We start from the raw sequence: 21,184 nt of genomic DNA, 5'->3' as shown, positions 1-21,184 counted from the left end.
ATATGTTCTAAAATAATCTTGATTCAAGAAGTTCTTTTAATTCCAAAATTCCATTTAAATTAGTTTTTATTTTTTTAATATTTAATTGTTTTCAAATATTCTCATTTGTTCAGGCTTAAAAAATTGTAACTTGCTCAGAAAAAAAGAAATTACAGTACATTCTCACTCGTAAATCCAATATGAATATAATCTGCGGAGTAAACGGTGAACAACTCATCAGAAAACGCCAGATTCAACACACCTTTAAAAGTTGATATTTACCCTTCAGGCCTCCATAAATCAACTATCTACAGGCCTCGGAAGGACATAACTAGCCACAAACATCATATTCCTGTAGAGCATCGGTAGAGTCTCTCAAGGACAGATCTGACCGGGGCGTCCATACAAGTATTATAATCTTTTTTTATATAATGCTTAGATATGTGATTTGTTAGTCATTGGAAAGATAAATAATTATTCTTATCAGTTTGTGTCAAATATTTTTACAGAATCATATGGATAAAATAAAATAAAAATGTCAAAGTGCATGATTACGAATCGGCAGGATTTTTTTCATTGTCATTTCAAAGATAATTTAAAAAAAAAAGTTATTGTATAAACGGCATAAAAAGTGAGTGACAGTTTTCTTACTATTTACCCACACAAAAGGATGTGAATTTAACACAATTTCTATAAATATTGAATTCTTATAAAATTATTGACGTTCCGAGTCAAGATGTCTCGGTAAGTTTTTTTGATAACATTTTCATGTTTGATTTTTAAAAAATATTTTTTATAACTATCCATGTTTATTTCTATCCAGTTTATAAACAGACAACTTAAAAAATAAGCAATATATATAGCACATGTTAAATTTTATAATGTCGTTGGGACTTGTTGGAAAAATTATTTTAAAACATGAAGGGTTAAGTCATAAAAAGCGATGAAACATAAACTTGATTAATCAAGTTAGGTTTACGTGTTAGTTTTTTCATCGCTTTTAATTACTAAATCAATTTACGTGTGTTAATTTGCCATCGCGTTGAATTTATTCATTTTTATATGACTATTTATAAATTCGCATATATAATAAAACTTATATTTTATTAATTAGTGTTTGTTGATTTGTAATATTCAAGCCACCAATTTTTTTACAGGAATTCATTATTTCGGGCCTACGCAGTCTAGGCACCTATCAGAAAATAAATAAATGACTTTACAAAATACGTATAATTTTGCGCTGATGTAAACATTATTTTGACGTTTGAAAGGCGGTAAATTTTTATCAGACGAATTACCCGAATTCACTCACTACCAGTTTTTTTATTCTTACAAACACTCACTATTTAGAGGATTTACTTGATTTAGTTTGAATGTGAGTAATTTATTTATGGTTTGAATTTCATTGTTAATTATTTCATAGCGTTTATAGTAGTTTTATATTTCTTATTTAATTAGTGTTCTTGTGTTACTACAATACTCATTTTCGTAAAAATTTTTGTTGTCACCCACAACCCAATCAAAAGCATAAAATATCTCAAAGCCAAATATTATATTATGGTTGGAGGTTATGTATTGAAATTGACAGATCTGGCAAAAACGTAAAAAGGTTAGTGTATTAATTGCGGTTAATATACAAAAAATAGGGACACGCAATACGCACATTTTATTTTAAAAATACTATGCAACTATTGAAAATAATGCATTTGGTAAAGTTGTCGAATTCTACTGCATGCAAAGGATCTTTAAAAAAAAATACTTGATTTCAACATTAATATCGAATGGAGACAACTGTAGTCGGGGGTTTAAATATCATTGCACAAAATAGGTTTTTAGGGTGTTAGTTTGGGTTATTTTAATAATATTTGCGCATTTCCTAACCTTCAAACTTAACTTTGAGAAAACATGGAACTTTAATGCATCTAAAATAAATAGATAGAAATAGAACAAAAAAAAATAAATAAATAAATAAACAACATAAATAGTTATTTCTTGTAGCAATTAAGTTGAATCAATTAAAATATTAAAATACCAATATAAAAATATATTATTTAGGGTATTTTTTAATTAAACCCAAACTGACAACATAAGAACCTATTTTAGATTCATATTTTGGTTTAAATGAGAGAAGAAAAACATTAACCAAAACTTTGACAACAATAACAATGGCCGCCATGTGAACATTTTTATTTTTAAATCTTCAATATAAGCACCCACTAAACTGCCAAAGCAGTTTGTCGGCAGGTCATGTTCACATTATTAATTATAACATTAAAGCACACATATAACGAGAAGCTACAATATAGAAAATTGATACAGAAGAATAAAATTTCAAGTGACTACAAAACAAAGATATATTAATTTTAACTAAATACATTATTTTCTATTTCTGGAAACTGAAATACTTACTCTCATTATTATCCAATGACTAAAGAAAAAACTTTTTTTTGTACATCAACTCCACACAGGAGGCCTGAAGGAATGATTTCCCTTAGGGCCTATGTCATATCGGGGGATGCTGTGTGGAGGGTCTTTTTGAGGAGAGGAAGGAGTGAACATGGGTCTTGAAGAGACCCATCTTGTAGGAGGGAGGAAACACATAGGCCGGCAAATCGTTCCACAGCCAAGCTATTGAACTCAAGAATGAGTCGTAGAAGCGACCGGTTCTCATGTGACAAATGTTATTATCTAACTACAGGGTTTTCCAATAAGAGGTGTTATTTTGATATTCAATCGTAAAAGATCAATGGTTTCGTTGCTTGTGTGGTAGTGCGCCGTCTTGTTGAAAGTAAACGTTGTCCAGATCAATACCATCCAATTCCGGCCATAAAAAAATAATTAATCATCTCTCGATAGCGCAATCCATTCACCGTAACTGTTGCTCCAGCCTCATTTTCGAAAAAGTAAGGTCCAATGACTCCACCGGACCATAAACCGCACCAAACAGTCACATGTTGAGGATAGAGAGGCTTTTCAACAATAACTCTTTGGTTTTCCGAGCCCCAGATGCGACAATTTTGCTTGTTGACGAAGCCAGCGAGGTGGAAATGGGCCTCATCACTCAAGATGATTTGCATTTGATTCACTCAAGTGAATTTTAATGATTTCAATGCGTTGTTGAAGCGTGTATCGTTCCATTTTTATTAATGGCGTAGTTTCTACTTGTCAAATGTCAAAAAATGACAGCTTCAAAAGTAACATCTGCCGAAATAGCGGGCTATTCAAAATAACACCTCTTATTGGAAAACCCTGTACTACAAAGTGTTTTTAAAATGTGCTTATTAAGCGTGTCTCTCTTACTGAAAAAAAGAACTAATGGATTTAGAAAATTTGTGGTGGAACATTAAATTAAAAATATGACAGTAATATGACGTAAATGTGAAGACGTATTTTTAAACAGTCAGTATTTTGATACCAATTTTTCCCTACATTATTGCTTTTTATTTGGCGTAAGAAACTGGAGGGAGACAGCAGGAGATTACCAAAATTAGAATATTTCCTAGAGGTAGCCAGGACTCTCCAACATGTACCTAAAAAGCCCTGGACGGAGCTGTTCGAGAAAATTTTGAAGCTACGTGGTGAGGGGGAAGATGTATGAAAAATGCCAAAATCTACTTAAATTTTTTAATGACATATTCCTTGTCTCATCAAATATTAAAAAAAAATCATAAACCGTTAAAACTCCATTAACATCACAAAAATAAAATTATAAAAACAAAAATAAATAATTTATTATGCACCACTTTGCATACAAATCATTTCAAAAGTTTGTCATACAATATGGCTGCGAAGCAATTTCCCCTCACCCTAGATTTGGCTTTAATATCATTGATACAAAATCGCACTAATGATTTGTCCAGGGCCTTTTAGGTCCATGCTCTCCAAGGATTGTAGCACAAAGATGATTTTAAACATTTTAGTAATACTTATATTTAATCACGTTAGTAATACTTATATTTATGAAGATATTAGAAATGTTGCCTTCATAAAGATTAATATTTCCCTAACCACTGCACTTTTCATAGGATAGATTATGGAAATCACACATCTTTTCAACATAATTACACCAACTATTTACACAAATTATTTTAAGCATTATTTACTCGCCTGAAATATCCATACAACTTGAAAACATCTCCCGAATAAAAATAAATGCCGCCGACGGGAATTGAACCCTTCTGATGTCTGGTCAGGTGCTCTGGACCACTGAGCTATGTTGACTTATTCCCAACCCGCCAAAAAATTCATTATGTACAAGTACTTCAAGCGACAATTACTGCTTACTATATTTTTTTCACCTGTAAACAAACAAATTTATTGTAGGAAAGGCTTGGTTAGTGCTGAATTTCCCACTAGATGGCGTCAATATACATATTATATCTACATTTGTTGGTGAAATATTTTGACTTGTCAAATATTATTATTTTTTTTTAATGATATGCTAATGTTTATAAGACAAGGTTTTTATGTTTAATTTTTTTTACATTTTCGGTTCAATTCCCGTCGGCGGCATTTATTTTTACTCAGGAAATTTTTTCAATTTGTATGGATATTTCAGGCGAGTAATTAATGATTATAATAATTTGTTATCCTATGTGCTATGCTTAAAAACCTTGTCTTATAAACATTAGTTTATCATTAAAAAATAACAACTATTTACGTCTAGTGACACGCACAAGATAGGTTATTAGGTTCTTAGTTTGGGTTATTTTAATAATTGATGCCTAGAAAAAAAATTCTACATGGTGGCACAACATCGTTTTACAAGGGACACATTTAACTTTGATTGAATAAAAATGCAACTTTAATGCATCTTTTACCATCTCCTTGACTTAACCCTTAAATGCATACTGTTGCAAAACTGCAACATACCGTTCAAACCACCTTTAACTCTTTGGTGTATACTTAATGCATGCCGTTTTAGAATTATCAAGTTCACGGTAATATATTTTATCGAGTGGCATCACCTTTTTTTTCAAAATTTTTTGTCAAATGTCACTTTTTAACAAAGTGAAGATTCTCGAAAATTGGTTGGAGGTTAGAATTACAGTGTTGTTTTGCTGGTATTATTTTGATTTTCTTAGGTAAGTAGATACAATAATACAATACTTATATGTAATAACTCGTATTTTTCCGGTACACTTATTAGTTTTGAGAAATTTTTTTAGGTTTTTTAATTTTTTATCATATGTAAATTGTTCATATTAATTTTTATTAAATACATGGTGTTGTAAACCTGCAACAATTTTTTTTGAATCAAATATCATTAAAAAATTACAAAAAAATAAAATTCTTTATATTTCCTTGCATATGCATGTAAATATCTACAAAATATTTTTTTTTCCAGAAAAATTAATAAATCATGCATTTAAGGGTTAAATAATTGTTTTTTGTAGTAATTAATTTAAATGTTGTAAATATAATTTATGTTGTAATCATAATCTGTAAATATTAGAAGTATGGTGGTTAGGTAAACATTTACCCATTTAAAGGTAGGTATTATTCATGTCAAATATTGTTTTATCACAGATAATAGATTTGACAACCGTTGAGCGGCTAAAATTCTTTACTGCAAATCCAGAGGTATTGAAATCTTGGCGTGGGCAAATAAATTTAATTGTTTTAATTTCTGTTTTTTATCAATAATACACATGCATAAAAGTATAATTATTGCAGTACGTTCCAGAGTGGTCAATACTCTCAGTATCGCCCTGATGAAAGACCACCATTCAGAATCGGAATATTGCTTGAAATAGCTTTAGCCGTGTTTGGTGACCATGAAGGTACTTCCCAACCTTCCTCTTCCCCTCTCTTCTTCCGATCCCCACTCCTTTCAGTCTCACAATGTACCCCAGATGCCATTTTCCCACTGACGTCAGTGGTGACTCCCATTAAAAAAAGAAGATTAGTATGTACACTTTGAGTTTCTTAATTCTTTATTTCAGTTGCCATTGCTTTGAGGATGGAGAGCATCAGGAATATGTTACAAGAATGCCTTTCTATAGAAAAACCTTCAGTGGATCCCACAATTTCGCTGTACAACGAACTTGACGCCAACAGTCACAAATTTCCTATAAAATTTCCTTTGGAATCTGTAAGGTTAGCTATAATAAAGAAAATTAGATTAGTGAATAGATAAAAATAAAGATTCATTTTTTTTTTTAAATCGTGCTGTTAAAAAAATACATCACATTTCATGACAAACCAATGGATGATTTGCGTCATTTTGAATGTTCGACATTGAACGATCCTCTTCAAACACTGATTCTTCACCCGTTCCCACTTTTGGGGCCATTCAAGTATTACGTAAGCAGAGTTATTACAATTATTTACCACCTCTTCCCCCTTGTCACCAAAAGTAAGCAAAGCTCTTACCCCCCCCTCCCATGCTTACGTAAAAATTGGTACCTACATATGTGCATTTTTCTGTTAATGTATTCTGTTTTTTTATTGATTCATAAGCAGCACTTATAAAATAGACTTAGGATAGAGGACTTTAATGCACATAATATTCATTTAAACAAACTTTATTGACACAATGGGAATCCCCGAATATGTATTCGGTTTTCAAACATAGACAATGTGTGGGTTGCCAATGTGTAACAAAAAAATAACTACTGCTGAGCAGTGCTGACGTAATCACTATCTCGACCCCCCCCACCCCCCATGTCATCAAAAATAAGCAAAGCAAAGACCCCCCTGCCCCCCTATAGTGCTTACATAATACTTGAACCTCCCCTTTAATCAAATTCCGATCAAGTGTCAAGTAAAAGAGGACAGGTGTTATGCTTGTCAGCCGATTATAATGAGAATTCTCAATTTTTTCGTTTCCTCTTTTCATCAAATGGTGATCAACTGTCATGCTCTTATGCTTGTCTGATGATCGAAATTAGAATTCTTTAAAGTCCTTTTCAGCTTTTGATTGCAGTTTGATCTATGGTAGGAACGGTCTGAGAATCTCAGTTCAATTATCAAAAATTCTATAGTTTGAGACACCCACAGCTAATTATAAATAGCATTATTTACATGGACATCCAAATTAATAAGGGAGTCAATCAGGGAAAAGGGAACAAACCAACTTGAGCGGAGGTATCCCTCTTTCAGTGATTTGTCAAAATATGTATCTGACAGTATACAGGCAACTTGTCAATATATGTATCTGACAGTATACAGGCAACTTGTAAATATATGTATCTGACAGTATACAGGCAACTTGTCAATACAGGGTGTATCGGCACGTACCCGACAAACTTTAACCAGCTATTCCTTAGCACATTTGGAGTAAAAAATGTTATGGGCACTTTGCTGTCCGGTAACATTTTTTTTTAATAAAAAATTTACTATTTATATTTTCACCACATGTCACCACTGTTTTATCCTTTGTCAAAGTTTGAAAACCCACCTGGCAATATTTTATTCGAGTTTCGTTGAATAATATACGTACGTACCTACATTAGCGCGCTTTTACGATCACAACGAAATGGCATGGCACCATTCGTCTCATTTTTAGCTATTATTATTTAGTGTGTATGAAAGAACGAACACGCTTTCTGACACACTTGCTAATAACAGCTGTTGAACACGAGAAACAATGACAATGACGGAGTGTGGTTTTTTTTATCATTTTTTGTTTTTAATTGAAAAAAAATGTTACCGGACAGCAAAGTGCCAATAACATTTTTTACTCCAAATGTGCTAAGGAAAAGCTGGTTAAAGTTTGTCGGGTACGTGCCGATACACCCTGAATATGTATCTGACAGTATACAGGCAACTAGTCAATATATGTATCTGACAGTATACAGGCAACTTGTATTTTAATATCACCATTCGGTCTTCGAAAATAAAATCTGCTGTAGAATTACTAGTCCTTTCTACAATGACACGTAAATTGTTGGATGCTTAAAAACTGAACTACATGTCCCATATCACGAAAAAATAAGTTTGGGCTTGCTTCCAAAATGTAATATTTCGTTCCACTATTTAGTTAGACATTTTTACAAATGTGTTATAATTTAGCCACCTCACTCAATTTTAGCAGATCCTCCACAGAAAAGTCCCACAATGGACAGCGCTGCAAATCTTTGCCTTTAGCGAACTTTACTTTTCTGGGCATGGCCTGGTTGTGCGCTCTTCGGTGGTCAATGTCAGACTGATTTATTCAAAGCATTCTCGAATCCTTCTGGTGCCAAAAATATGGTCACATGGTTTGCCTCCAACTCGTCGAAATGATAACCAGGTTTCATGTTAGGGCAAGTCTATTAATTAGAATGTCTATGATTATTTATAATATTTTATGATCTTTTATTGTACATGATTATATAGACGGTTCCGAAGAACCATTGTTGTGAATTTGTTAATTTGTACTTTAGCAATAGAGCTGTTTAAAGTTTCATTTTTGCATTCTTAATGTTTTTGAGATCAAGAAATATAGCGTTGTTTGATATTTTAAATTAATTTTATTTATTTAATTGGAGAAATATATTATCAAAAACAGTCAAAAAGCAGAAAATGAAACTTTAAACAGCTCTTTTGCAAATCTACAAATTTGCGCATTTTGTTCTTCGGGACCGTCGATATAATTATGATTTTTGATGTCAGGTGCCATACATTAGTGAAAGATGTGCCCAGGTGCTCCAAGGCAATGCTGGAGGAGAATATACAATCGACTTATCCCCTCATACATGAGAAAGTACTAATTCAAATTTGCAAATTCCTTCTTTATAAAAGGTAAACTGTTTAATTAATATTTTATTAATAATTTTTCACCCGAGAACTTTTTTGAAAATAATTTCCCTCAGGGCCTATGTAATCTTTGGGGATGCTGTGTGGAGGGTCTTTTTTATGAAATGAAGTTCTGGTAAGGCAAAAGGTATGAAAGGTGGGTAGGAATCTAGGGATTAGAGTGACGGACATATAAATCTATCTGCGGTGCAAGGCGATGGTTCAGGGGAGACCAGTTGGAGAAGTCAAAAGGTCTCCCCAAACCAGCCTCTCTCGATCTGGAATGCCGCGCAGCCAGTGGGCAGGCGTATCCTGAACACACTTCACCCGATGAACCCGGGCACCCCTGCTAAGTCACCAAACGTAGCGAATCACTTGGGGTGACCTACGGCAGATGTGTTGGTTATCCAATAATTTGTCCAGGGGCGGCGGTACCCAATCTATCTCCTAAATTGGGAACTAATCTCTATCTAAACCAATTTATTTATTTAGATTTTGCAAAGTCATAATTCTGATGACCGTCAAATACTATAGAAACAGGGAAAAGATATGGTATGGAATTGTGCGGACTGTCGCCGAGCTATAACCAAACTGTAGTACTAAAACCAAACTGTCAAAACGGCGAATCCAATGAAAGTTATGCATTTGGTGCGTAGCAAGAAACAAAGGCGAGGCGCCGATATATGCGGTTTGCAGTAGTGTAGATGAAGGATGTTGGAAACACTTTTGTACGTGCCGTTTCATACTAATAACGGTTCACAAGACAAGAATAGTAATACCTTGTAACTTATGAGATATATTTTGTTCTATTATCGTTCCCTCGCAGCCATTATTACACTGTGGTTCAGTCACGTAAAGTTAACAAGTCAACAAGTTAAAGTTCATAAGTCAAAAAACATCTGCCCTGATGATGGACACTGCAATGCTGTCCGAAACGTTGACTAACGAAGGAGTTAGCGCAACACGGCATAACACCCCAAAAACATATAACAAAAATAAAGTTAACTTATTTATATTACAATTTTGTTTCCTCTGCTTTTTGAATAATGTTATTATTCAAAAACTTATTTATTCTGAGATATTTTTTTCCAGGGAACATGGATCACATAAAGAAAAAGACTTATATAGAACCATGGGAGTCAAGGAGTTTGTTGACAGATTGCTTTTAAAGAGGTCTGTCGTGTTTTTCGGTAGACATGACAGATATTTGCTGCTCTCTGGAGAAACAGGGTAGTACATAATTGAATTTCAAAAACTTCCCCCCTAATTAATTTTTTTTTTACTATAATACATCTACTTTAAAATGTATTAATTTTTTTTTCTGATTTGGCTGAGGATTGAATCTTTCTTCCCAGGGACCGGGGTCAACCGCGCTACCGGTCTTGCCCGATGCCGATCGTGTAGGAATGACATTTATTTTGTATATTAACTGCTGAATATCGTCCGATTTCAGAGAAAGGCGTGTCCGCTTCTGTGTTCGTGATTTTTTAAATCTTTTTTTTTATTCGATATTCAAACACATTACAATAATTTACAAATATAGATATCTTAGGGCAAATTGCGAAAAAAATTATATTTTTTTATAAAACTGCCCAACTTAATTTAGAAATTATTTCTCTTGTTTGAATTGGGGAGTGGCGTCACTATGATTTATAAGGTGTAAAATTACATTAATTGAGGTAGGTACATAATAATTAACAAATAGTAACAAACCTACATGATCAATTTAAATAACATAATATGTTGTTGACAAATCTGTACAAAAACATAATAAAATTTTACTTTTTTTTAACTTTACAAACAGTAAAACACTGTGTGCCCAAGTAAAGTCAATTTTTGTCATTCTTTTGGTGAAATTCATAAAAAAAATATGAACTATCGGTTAGTGGGAGAATTGTTAATTACCATTGTGGGTTCAATTCCTCGGCTAGCTATTACATCCTCCATCATGACACAAGCAACGTTTCCAATTACCATGGTATTGTGGGCTCAATTCCTCTGCTAGCTACAAGTCCTCCGTCATGACACAAGCAACATTTCCAATTACCATGGTATTGTGGGCTCAATTCCTCTGCTATCTACAAGTCCTCCGTCATGACACAAGCAACATTTCCAATTACCATGGTATTGTGGGCTCAATTCCTCTGCTAGCTACAAGTCCTCCGTCATGACACAAGCAACATTTCCAATTACCATGGTATTGTGGGCTCAATTCCTCTGCTAGCTACAAGTCCTCCGTCATGACACAAGCAACATTTCCAATTACTATGGTATTGTGGGCTCAATTCCTCTGCTAGCTACTAAGTCCTCCGTCATGACACAAGCAACAATTCTGCTTAGCATGATGGTAGTAGTATAGTTTTTCAAATATTGTTGATCGTCCGTTTATTCGTTATTCATAAATTTTTTTTATTTGTTAATCTTTCTTTTTAACAAAAAAATATTATAGTAATATTAGATAATCCAGGAGGCCACAGAAGTCAATAAAATTGATCATCCGTTCAAGAAACAATTTCAACATTAGAAATTTTCATTTTTCAATTTCAACACATCGACATTATTTCTTCGTCGGTTTTTCTGTTCAGCAATTTTAACAATCGGCTGATAGTCGTGTGAGTGGAGTTCGAATCCTGCAGTGGGTACCAATGGTTTATTTTCATTAATGTAATTTTTCTGTGTAGTATATCAGGGTGGATGGAGGTAGGCACGGATGATGAAATGGAGCCGCTTGTCCTGATGAATTGTTTGAGCTACGATGAAATGAAGATATCAGCGATGTTATATGTGTCCGGAGACACTGTCTTCATTAATAATGGCTGCCGAACCAACGGGGGTGTGGTGACTTCAAATCTGAACAAAATTGAACCCTTTGGCGTGATCATAGGTAAAATATAAATTATTTTAATTTCAGTTTTCCCACTGTGATTCTTTCTTCAACATGTCTTTCATATTTCATTTCAATTTAGTTATAGAATTCTTCTAGGCTGTGATCCATGGCTTTCCCAATTCTGGTAAAAAAAATTGAGGCTAAAGGTAGTGGGGAAGGGAAAGAGATGGGGAAGCGGATGGTGGAAATGTACCTGGCTACAACAGGGCGATACTGAGAGTATCTTTCACTCTGGAACATTTTTAATTATTTGTGAAACAAATTATTTCAGTTGAATAAAATTTTACTTTCACACCGGGATTTGAACCCGCGATTTGTAGTCAGGGCCTTACGGTAAATAAATGAATTTATTTAAATCAAAATGAACTTACATTATATTAACTTATGAAAACATAAGTTAATATAATTTATATCCTTAACAGTCAACTTTTCCCCACATTATAATTGTACAGTTTCAAAATAGAAACATTTATGTTGTTTTTCTTTATCAGGATTGATTGGAACACGATTAAAGACAAAGAATGTGATGGAATACCAGGAGATTATAATTGATGAGAAGCAGAATATTTCTACTAAAGGATATTATGCTTCTAACAAGGACCAAAGCCCTGACAAGAAATTGTATAGCTCTGTGGTAAAGGAGAACAATTCTTTCCCTACTCGTCATAATAATGACAAATATCTATGGAGACAGCTTTGGAATGAGTTCTATGGTGTAAGTCATCCATCTAATTCTTGATTCTAGAGTCATCTAGAGCACTTGTATATGATACGTTTTGCCAACGTGAAAACCTCTGTCAGATTCACTGTGTATTTGCAAGTTGGCTAGTGTTATAAGGGCCACTACGAGAGCTCATATACACACACATTTTGGTCATGTTGCGGTGCGGCCAACGTAAAAATCTACCAGAGTTTTATGGCAGTATGTTAGAGCTTGTAAATGACGCCTTTTCACAAATGGCACGGTTTTTGAATTTGAAATATTTTATTTTTTTAAATATGGTGTACGAATTGAACGAGTATGAGTGAGTATAATTACTTTGGTACATGAAGGCCCAGTGTTCTGGGACTGAACCACCAAATATTATTTATCATTAATTTTTATTAATTACTAGCTGTACCTCGCCACACCTTGCTGTGGCTCAGACTGTCTGTGCAGATAGAGAAACAATAGCACGTGTTGCTTTTATGTCCAACAGATGGCGCTTTTTATCGAAAAAAGCATGTTTTTACCTATCACAGGTGACATCCAGCGACCGCGGAAGTGGGGGACAGAGGGGGCCAAATGCCCCCCTAAAATCAAATGGGGGGGGGCCGCGCCCCCTCCAATTTTACTACCTGGGTAAAGAAGGATTATCTTTTTTTTTTTTATGTATATTTTATTTAGTTATAAGAGTTTACATCTTATACCTAATATATTATTTTCTATGACTACTAAAATATTATTTACTACTTATCTGACGGCCGGCATAGTCCAGTGGTAACGCATTGGACTGCCATTCCGAAGGTCGCGGGTTCGAACCCGTCGTTCTCAAATAAATTTTATTTGATTAATTTGTGTTATTTTCACAATTAATTAATTAAAATAATATATAGTATATTTGCGGCACGTTCCAGAGTGGAAGATACTACCAGTATCGCCCTGGTGTAAGACCACCATTCAGAATTGAAACGTTGCTCCAAATGGCTTTAGCCGTGTTTAGTGACTAGATCTGAATAGCCAGGTACTTCCCCACCTTCCTCTTTCCCTTCCCCACTTACCTTCAGCCTCACAACATCCCCCAATTGGGGATGCCATAGTCTCACTGGCTCCAGACGGGAGCAGTTGGGACTCTTGTGAGGTATTCACTATAAAAAAAAATTTTTAAAAAAATCTGGTAAAGATTATCTGTATCCTTCACAGTGCTTTTATTCATAAATGAAAAAGTGTCGAATTAGGCGTTCACGCAACTGATTTTGATATTGACTCACTAGCACTGCAAATGAAGATAGCTAAGAAAGCAATACCTCATGTGAAAACTGTCCGAGAGTACGCAAGAGAACTGGCTAATCTACCTAAAGTTTCAAGAGCTTCAAGAGCAATGATTAATGAAGTATAAAAGTTAGTAGTTTTGCTCCTCACCGTGCCAGCTACGTCTACGTCGTGTGAAAGGTCTCTGAGTGCCCTCCGACGCATCAGAACATTCCTCCGACTACCAGCAACTGAAGCAGAGAAGACTTACTTATCTAGCAATACTGCACGTGCATAAGGCGGAAACATTTAGTTTAGATTTAAATGAAATTCTTGGAATTAAGGGAATTTGCTTCAAAGACGGCTGAGAATGTAACGTTTTTGGTATCGTTCAATGAATGCAATAAAGCAATATTTAAAAAAAAAGTTTTTTATTCACTGAACCTGTTATTTTTTTGACCTAGTCATCTCCGTTTTGTTTTATTTATAACTAGTTGATTGACTAAACAAGTTTGCCCCCCCCCCGTCATATAGTACTTCCGCGGTCCCTGGTGACATCTATATAATATAGGATTATAAAAACACATGCGTATTCGAATGCAGAATTGTATCAAAATTTCAAAGCAATTGGTGAAGAACTCTCGGAGATTTAAGTTTTTGGACAAACAAACATTACATTTTCATTTATATAGATTTTACTAATTTTTCTGAATTTTTAAACTTTCTGTACATTGTTTGCTTACTGCCAAGACCTTCTATCTGCCAGAAAGCAAATTTGACAGGAGGAAGACAAAACTATGTACATTTTTATAAGTTAAAGTTTTGAAGTTAATAATGTATTGTTATTTTGAAGTCTTTTTCTAATATTTTTCACTTATATACTGGCTGTGTGCTTTATTGAAAACTTTACTCAACTTAGGAGTTTGTTATATATTTTTTTCTTATTTAGAAATAGGAGGTCTTGGCAGTAAGCGGACGAAAATCACAATGATATGTTTTTTCTTATTGATAGTCGTCATGATGAACGTCAGCAGGTTAGCACTTAATAATGACAACTGAAACACCCAACTCGAAAATGTTAACCGTGATTTTCTGTGTTGGCTCGCCGTGTCCTGAACTAGGATTAAGTTTTTTTCTGCTTTGGCAAAACATTTTACAAGTGTTCTTAGACTTTTCCTCTACCGATGTAGTGTCTCGGCTATTTGAAATCCTCACAAGAAGGGCAACTCTCTCACGCTTATTTTAGAGATGTTTCTACCAGTGGTGGTCCGTGACTTTTCAGTGAACTAGAGTGGAAAGATTGAAAAATACGACATTAAGCATCCCAAAACAGAAATATTTTCACACAAAATATTTGAAATTTAGAAAAAAATAATATATATTCAGCTACAACATCATTCATGTTTTTTTTTTAACCTTCACGCTATCTTTATGAAAGATCATGGACCGCCACTGATCTCTATACGAGAGACTTGAGAGAGTGCAGCCATTATTCGTGGATCTACCCAACGAACTTCTTGTAGGGTATGCTTGAATTTCACTCCGTTTATTTTAAATAATTTTTTAGCTTTTACCCATCAACTCATGCGCAGAACCCATTGGATACGAACATTTTGATCCATATGGTAATCTGAAAACAACACTTTATATTTGTGGGATGACGGAATGGAGTGATTTATATAGCTTGGCAAACTATAACACTTTGTGTACTGCAGTGATGACAAAGTTGTTTGAAATTCTTCCGTAATCCAGAATGTAGATTGGTTATTTATTTCGGTTGACCCTGCCTCCTACCAAATTTGGTTTCAAAGCATCAATAATTAGGAAACCTCTTGCTTACCAGACTACATTTTCTTGGCAAACACTCCTTGCTTACTCTGCATAAATTCAAATAATCCAGATGTCCGGGCGTAAAGTGCGCTAACTTCGGGAGATGATTCTACATGATAGTACAAGTAACAAAGAAATGGAACTTTTTTAGAAATTCCAACATTTTAAGGTAGTTTTTGGGTAAAAAATTGAATTATTTGTAAGGAAAAATAAATATTCTTTTATAGATAAATATGTATTTTTGTATGGAAAAAAATATTGGAATTTTGATTTAAAGGTAGTTCTACCTTTAAATATTAGATTTTCAAAAAAAATTATTAATCTTTTTTTACTTGTACTATCGTGTAGAATTACCTCCGAAGTCAGCGAACTTTACCCCCGGACACCCTTTATGTCTTCTCATTTAATTATAAATATGTATGTACCTATAATTTATTTCCTCAATTTATTATTCTAGAAACCTAGCCTTACCTATGATGAAGCCTTGCAAATCCATGAAAAAGAAGTTGCAGAAGATGTTAGTTTCAACAAAAGATTTAATATGAAAGAAAATATTTTATTTGATAACTACATTTATTCTCAACATATCAGCATTGCTTTTGACTGCGCTCTTTTGGAGGCTAATATTAGAGCTGCTGCCAAAGGGAAAATGGCATACCTTCATGTTGTTGGCATTGGTATTGAATTTTAACAATTATTTTGATAATTATATTGATAATTTTAATGTCCGTTTAATGTCTTTATGCCATTATTATTCATAAATTGGGATGGTGGTAAAAATTCATCAATAACATTGAATGAAAATTTCAATCCTTGCAGCAAATGCGAGAAGTATCTGATCTAACATTTATACATTGAATTTTAAACAATAACATCGACTGTACCGAACATCTATCCTTAATTAATTTTAACATACCTTTGAGACGTACACGACATACAGCGCTATTCCACACGCTTAATTAAAAAATAAATACAGCATCTAATTCCCCAATTATTTGTGATCTTCATGCATTCAATAATATTTGTCTAAACTTTTAACATCAACAATATTTCGGATTCACAAATAAAAGTAGCATCATGTCAATGATATAAAGTGTTCAATGCTCAAACATATATACACACACACACACACACTGAATATACACACATACACACACCTATACACTACGCACATCACCCTGTAATTACTAAATATACATACCACTTATAAGATATTACAAGGAAACATATCATAGGTACCCGCACACCCACCTTGAAATATTTAATATCTGTAAATTGTTTCGTCACTGTAACCAATGTATGGTTTGTTTCTATAATACAATGAAATGATCTCACGTAAGAGGTGATCAAGAAGAGACATTGCACAACCGTTAAAACTCTTTTATAATCCTTTCTTCTCTTCCTCTCATGCTGTCTCATTCATACTATTTGTCAGTTGCACGTTCATTACAATGGTTACTTTATAAGGAGGCCTTTTCTAAAAAAGTGTGTTTTTAATTTACTAAGTCAGTTTCTGACATAATGAGAACTGGACCCAGAACTAATGAAACACCTTGCACCCAGAAACATAACTACATTCATACGAGACGGTACGATTAGTCTGTTTGATATCAGACTTAACTGAACAGAGCGTGATTTTCCTTCGAGTTATTATAATCCTTCGTCAATTCATAACCTGTTACGAGCTGAGTGAATAAATGCATCTGATAGTCAGTTAAATCATCTCTTAGCTAAGTCCTCCAACATTGCACAAGCAACTTTTCCCATTTTAATTATGGTATTAGTTAAATATTGGCAGGTTATTGTCCTAGGAATGTTAAATTTGTCTTTATTTTTGTTTGTATTTTAGGTCTGGGTGTTTGGAAAGAATTCGCCCACCAAGATAGCGAGTTCATCAAAGTATTTTTGGAAAGAATAAAAGTTTTGTCCACACAACTGCCTAGAGTATCTGACGTGTATTTCTCCTACATGCAAAACATATCTGAAAGTAAGTTTTTTTTAAAGATTTTGTACACAAAACTACCAGGCATTCGACGGCCTCCATGGTCATGGGGTAAGGCTCTCGACTAGCAATCTTAAGGTTTTGGTTTCAAATCAATCAAAGTAAATTTTATTTGATTAATTTGTGTCATTTTGCAATTTATTCATTTAAAATAATATACAGTATATTTGCGGCACGTTCCAGACAGGAAGATACTGGCCCAATTAATTTTTTTTGTACCAGAGTCTCACTCTCGAGGACGTCATCACAATCTTCTATATAGTAGAGCAAGCCGCACTAATTTATTTATGACCTCACCTGTGGGGAGAGCTACGTGCTTTTTGAATGCGGTAGATAAAAAAATAGATTCATTTTTTGTGTCCTATAGCGCATTTGCGAGATTTTTGGCATTGCATATACACTGCATAAATGGTACAATTATAACATCTTAGGCTATATTACCTGTAATTGTTATAAATAAATGTACAAATTATATAAATAAATACTCTCAGTACAACCAGCTTACCACTACCACCATGGAACTTATCGTAGACATACTATATTACGTTAAATATATACTATCTGTATGTGAAATAACACATTTAAATTTTCTTGCTCACATCGGGATTCGAACCGGAGACCTCACGATCCGTAAGCAAGGATCTTAATCGCTCGTCCCCGGAAGTCAAGTGGGTAATAAATACTTACTTTAGATACGGAGGTTGCAAATTACAACTTTTATTTTTCTCCGCAAAAAATGATTTGAATAATCTTTATAAATAAAAAGGTTAAGGCGATGCAAAATCATATGTTTTTGGTTTAAAAATTTGGTCGCCTAAAATGTTTCAGATGCTTTAATTAAATACTGCGAGTAGAATACATCCTGGCGTTTGAAATAATGGAGTATTTTTTTAGATAAGTCTTTTTATAAGCCCAGAAAAAAATAATGTATAAGGCCTATGAAAACTGCTTTAAAGTTCAAAATCTCCTACTTACCAACCCATTTTCGGTTATAGTTTTATTGTATAATGTGGCGAATTAAGTTATTTAAAAAATGATCGAAAAACATTTAAATATTTGTGCCTGAACATACACAAAATAAAATAAAAGGCACTTTTTGCCCATGTTTTTTTCTTGCATAAATCAAAACAGGTGGATGGTGTTAAGCGGGAATTCAAGCCTTATCGCTATCTACGTAAGGTGTGTTATTGATAGCGGCTCGGTTCAATATATTACACGACGTTGTGCATCGCCTTAATGTTCGTTTGTTCAAAATCTTAAATCTCCAAAAGTTCTTGACCGCTTGCTTTGAAATTTTGGCAAAACGTTGCATTTGAATACTCATGTGTTTTTATATTCCTATATTATATAGATGTCATCTGTGACAGGAACAAAAAAGCTTTTAAAAAAAAACACCGCCATCTGTTGGACGTAAAAGCAACACGCTTTATTGTTTTTGTATCTGCACAGACATACTGAGCCACAGCAATGCGTGGCGGGTTACAACTACATAGTTGATAATAAATTATGTATGTTTCAGCTATCTTGAACGAGGAGGGAACATTTATCAAATGTGATTCCCATCCATTTGGTGAGTTGCAATCTTGATTTGAAAAATAATTTGTTTATAACTTGACACACTTAACTTTACAGTCGGTGATGTTACTAGTGTTGAGTTTGTGGATTAACCTCCGTTGTGCCGGAGTTGCCTGTCAGGTGTGCGTGTGATTTATACCCTTCGTGTGTCGGAGTTGCCTGTCGGGTGTGCGTGTGATTTGTACCCTTCGTGTGTCGGAGTTGCCTGTCGGGTGTGCGTGTGATTTGTACCCTTCGTGTGTCGGAGTTGCCTGTCGGGTGTGCGTGTGATTTGTACCCTTCGTGTGTCGGAGTTGCCTGTCGGGTGTGATTTGTACCCTTCGTGTGTTGGAGTTGCCTGTCGGGTGTGCGTGTGATTTGTACCCTTTGTGTGTCGGAGTTGCCTGTCGGGTGTGCGTGTGATTTGTACCCTTCGTGTGTCGGAGTTGCCTGTCGGGTGTGCGTGTGATTTGTACCCTTCGTGTGTCGGAGTTGCCTTAAGGAAACGGCATTCAGCAATACGTTTTTCAAACCGTTTATACTTTAAAACCTATTGGTAGCATATTTAATTGAACCATAATTGCTTGTCAACATTGTAAGTTTTGCATTGCTTGAAGTTCGGCACAAGTCTGTGAATAAATATTTAAAATATGTCAATCTGTACTCTCTAATATTCCATTTTTAATTTTTTTTTAGGTGGCGTTAAAGTTCACTTGGGAAATAGAGAACCTTCCTCGAATCTGTCTGGGGAAGATAAAGATAAACTTTTAGTGGAAACCTACGCTTGGAATGGAAATTCACAACCTGGCAATGTGTTTTGGTAACGTACATTTAAAATATCAGTAAAATAAACACGAAATTCCCACCTAACTTTTATGCCCTAATGATTGCAATTCTCTGCAAAGGAGGGCGGTCCGTCTGATTGACAATCCATTGTTAACAGACCGACTGCCATCTATAACGCACAGATGCAATGTGGACATGCTGAGTCTGTTCTACGGGTATTTTAATGGAGCCTGCTCTAAGGAGCTAGCAATATCGATCCCCGGTGCACCGGTGCACGTGTGTGAATCGCGACGTACACAAGCGGAACACCCGATCACAATTGATGTTAGCTTCATGAGGATGGGCCGCTTCTTCAGCTCGTTTTTGTGTAAAGAACTACGGGCATCTGTTTTTCCTACTTCATATAATCCGGGCCTCTTCAAGACTCGCATTAATAAATCTCTTCCTACAGCCCCTACCTTAACCCGCATCACAACGCTGCCCAACTGGGTGGCGACATAACTTCCCTGCCTTTACGTTGTACAGACAGGGGCGCTCTTATGAGATGTCACATAAAAATAAAAATAAATCATCAGATAGCCGTTATTGCACACATACTAGATTCAGTTATATAATACGTATTCAGGCTAGAGGTGATTGTAAAAATACATTTTATATCTTTCCAAGTTTATGAGATATGAATTATTTTAGGAAGGGGTACCTCCAGGCATCGGGCGACCCAGCGGCCGCATGTTCCTCGCAGATATCGGAGCTGCACAATTCACACATCAACACGAGGTTTGTGTGCGCCAACAACCTGCACGTGGCCGGCAAATATGGAGTTGTACACATTGCCAAACACGCTAAACGCATTCTAACGGATTTTAAATATCATTCTTCGTGAAACTTTGGCGTCCAGCCTTGGACGTAGGTCTTACCCATTCAAGCCTTCAGTTCTCTTCAAATCTTCATCCATCTCTTATGTGAGTTACCTCTGCTTTGCTTTCCCAATCAAGGATGCTGTGCGAGCGGTAAAGACTCCGTGTATTGTCCTGGTTGAAGACCACCATTCAGATTGGAAACATTACTTGGAATGATTTTGGCTGTATTTTGTGACCAGGTCTGAAGCCAAGTGTTTCCCAACTTTCTCTTCCCAATCTCCTTCTCCTCCTACATTTGATAAAATATTTCCAGAGAGAGGTTGTATGTGATGTCATCATTCTAGTATCTTCTGTTTTTTTTTTTCATTTTTATAAAAGTTTTGTGACAAGGAAGATTTTTATATAAGCATTTTAGGTCGATCGTCGATATTGTGGTCCCAAATGATCCGGGCAGTGGGACTTTTCAAACGCCTTTGCAATCACGCAAAGTAATGCTAATACGAGGACATGTTTTATGAATTTACTTATGTATTACACAGTGTCTGGAAACTCGTAAAAGCGGGAAACAAGTGAATCTAACTACTTAATCTTTTTTTTCGATCTGCGCAATTTTT

At 34.7% G+C, this 21,184-nt stretch overlaps 1 protein-coding gene across 1 annotated transcript; it reads left to right on the top strand.

Moving 5' to 3' along the window:
- The first annotated feature begins 1,541 nt into the window (after positions 1-1,541).
- LOC149411855 (ADP-ribosylarginine hydrolase CG2909-like) lies at positions 1,542-20,593 on the top strand. The gene is made up of 11 exons (XM_089646256.1): positions 1,542-1,588; positions 5,925-6,078; positions 8,578-8,706; positions 9,793-9,930; positions 11,382-11,584; positions 12,079-12,302; positions 15,826-16,045; positions 17,218-17,355; positions 18,890-18,940; positions 19,621-19,744; positions 20,401-20,593. Exons 2-11 carry the CDS (start codon positions 5,942-5,944, stop codon positions 20,591-20,593), a joined length of 1,557 nt encoding a protein of 518 aa, XP_089502382.1. The 5' UTR covers positions 1,542-1,588; positions 5,925-5,941.
- Positions 20,594-21,184: the final 591 nt, after the last annotated feature.

Source organism: Hesperophylax consimilis, chromosome 24, assembly GCF_061612785.1.
Source record: "Hesperophylax consimilis isolate HC1 chromosome 24, BYU_Hcon_1.0, whole genome shotgun sequence".
Lineage (NCBI taxonomy): Eukaryota > Metazoa > Arthropoda > Insecta > Trichoptera > Limnephilidae > Hesperophylax > Hesperophylax consimilis.
Note: the sequence above shows the minus strand (reverse complement) of the source record. Positions and strands in the feature narration are given on the sequence as shown.

Bases quoted from the DNA above. Each gene is read 5' to 3' on its own strand.
- LOC149411855 (XM_089646256.1), top strand. From the start codon at position 5,942: ATGGAGAGCATCAGGAATATGTTACAAGAATGCCTTTCTATAGAAAAA. The intron at 8,707-9,792 runs GTAAACTGTTTA...ATTTTTTTCCAG, and splicing joins AAATTCCTTCTTTATAAAAG to GGAACATGGATCACATAAAG. The intron at 17,356-18,889 runs GTAAGTTTTTTT...TGTATGTTTCAG, and splicing joins CATGCAAAACATATCTGAAA to CTATCTTGAACGAGGAGGGA.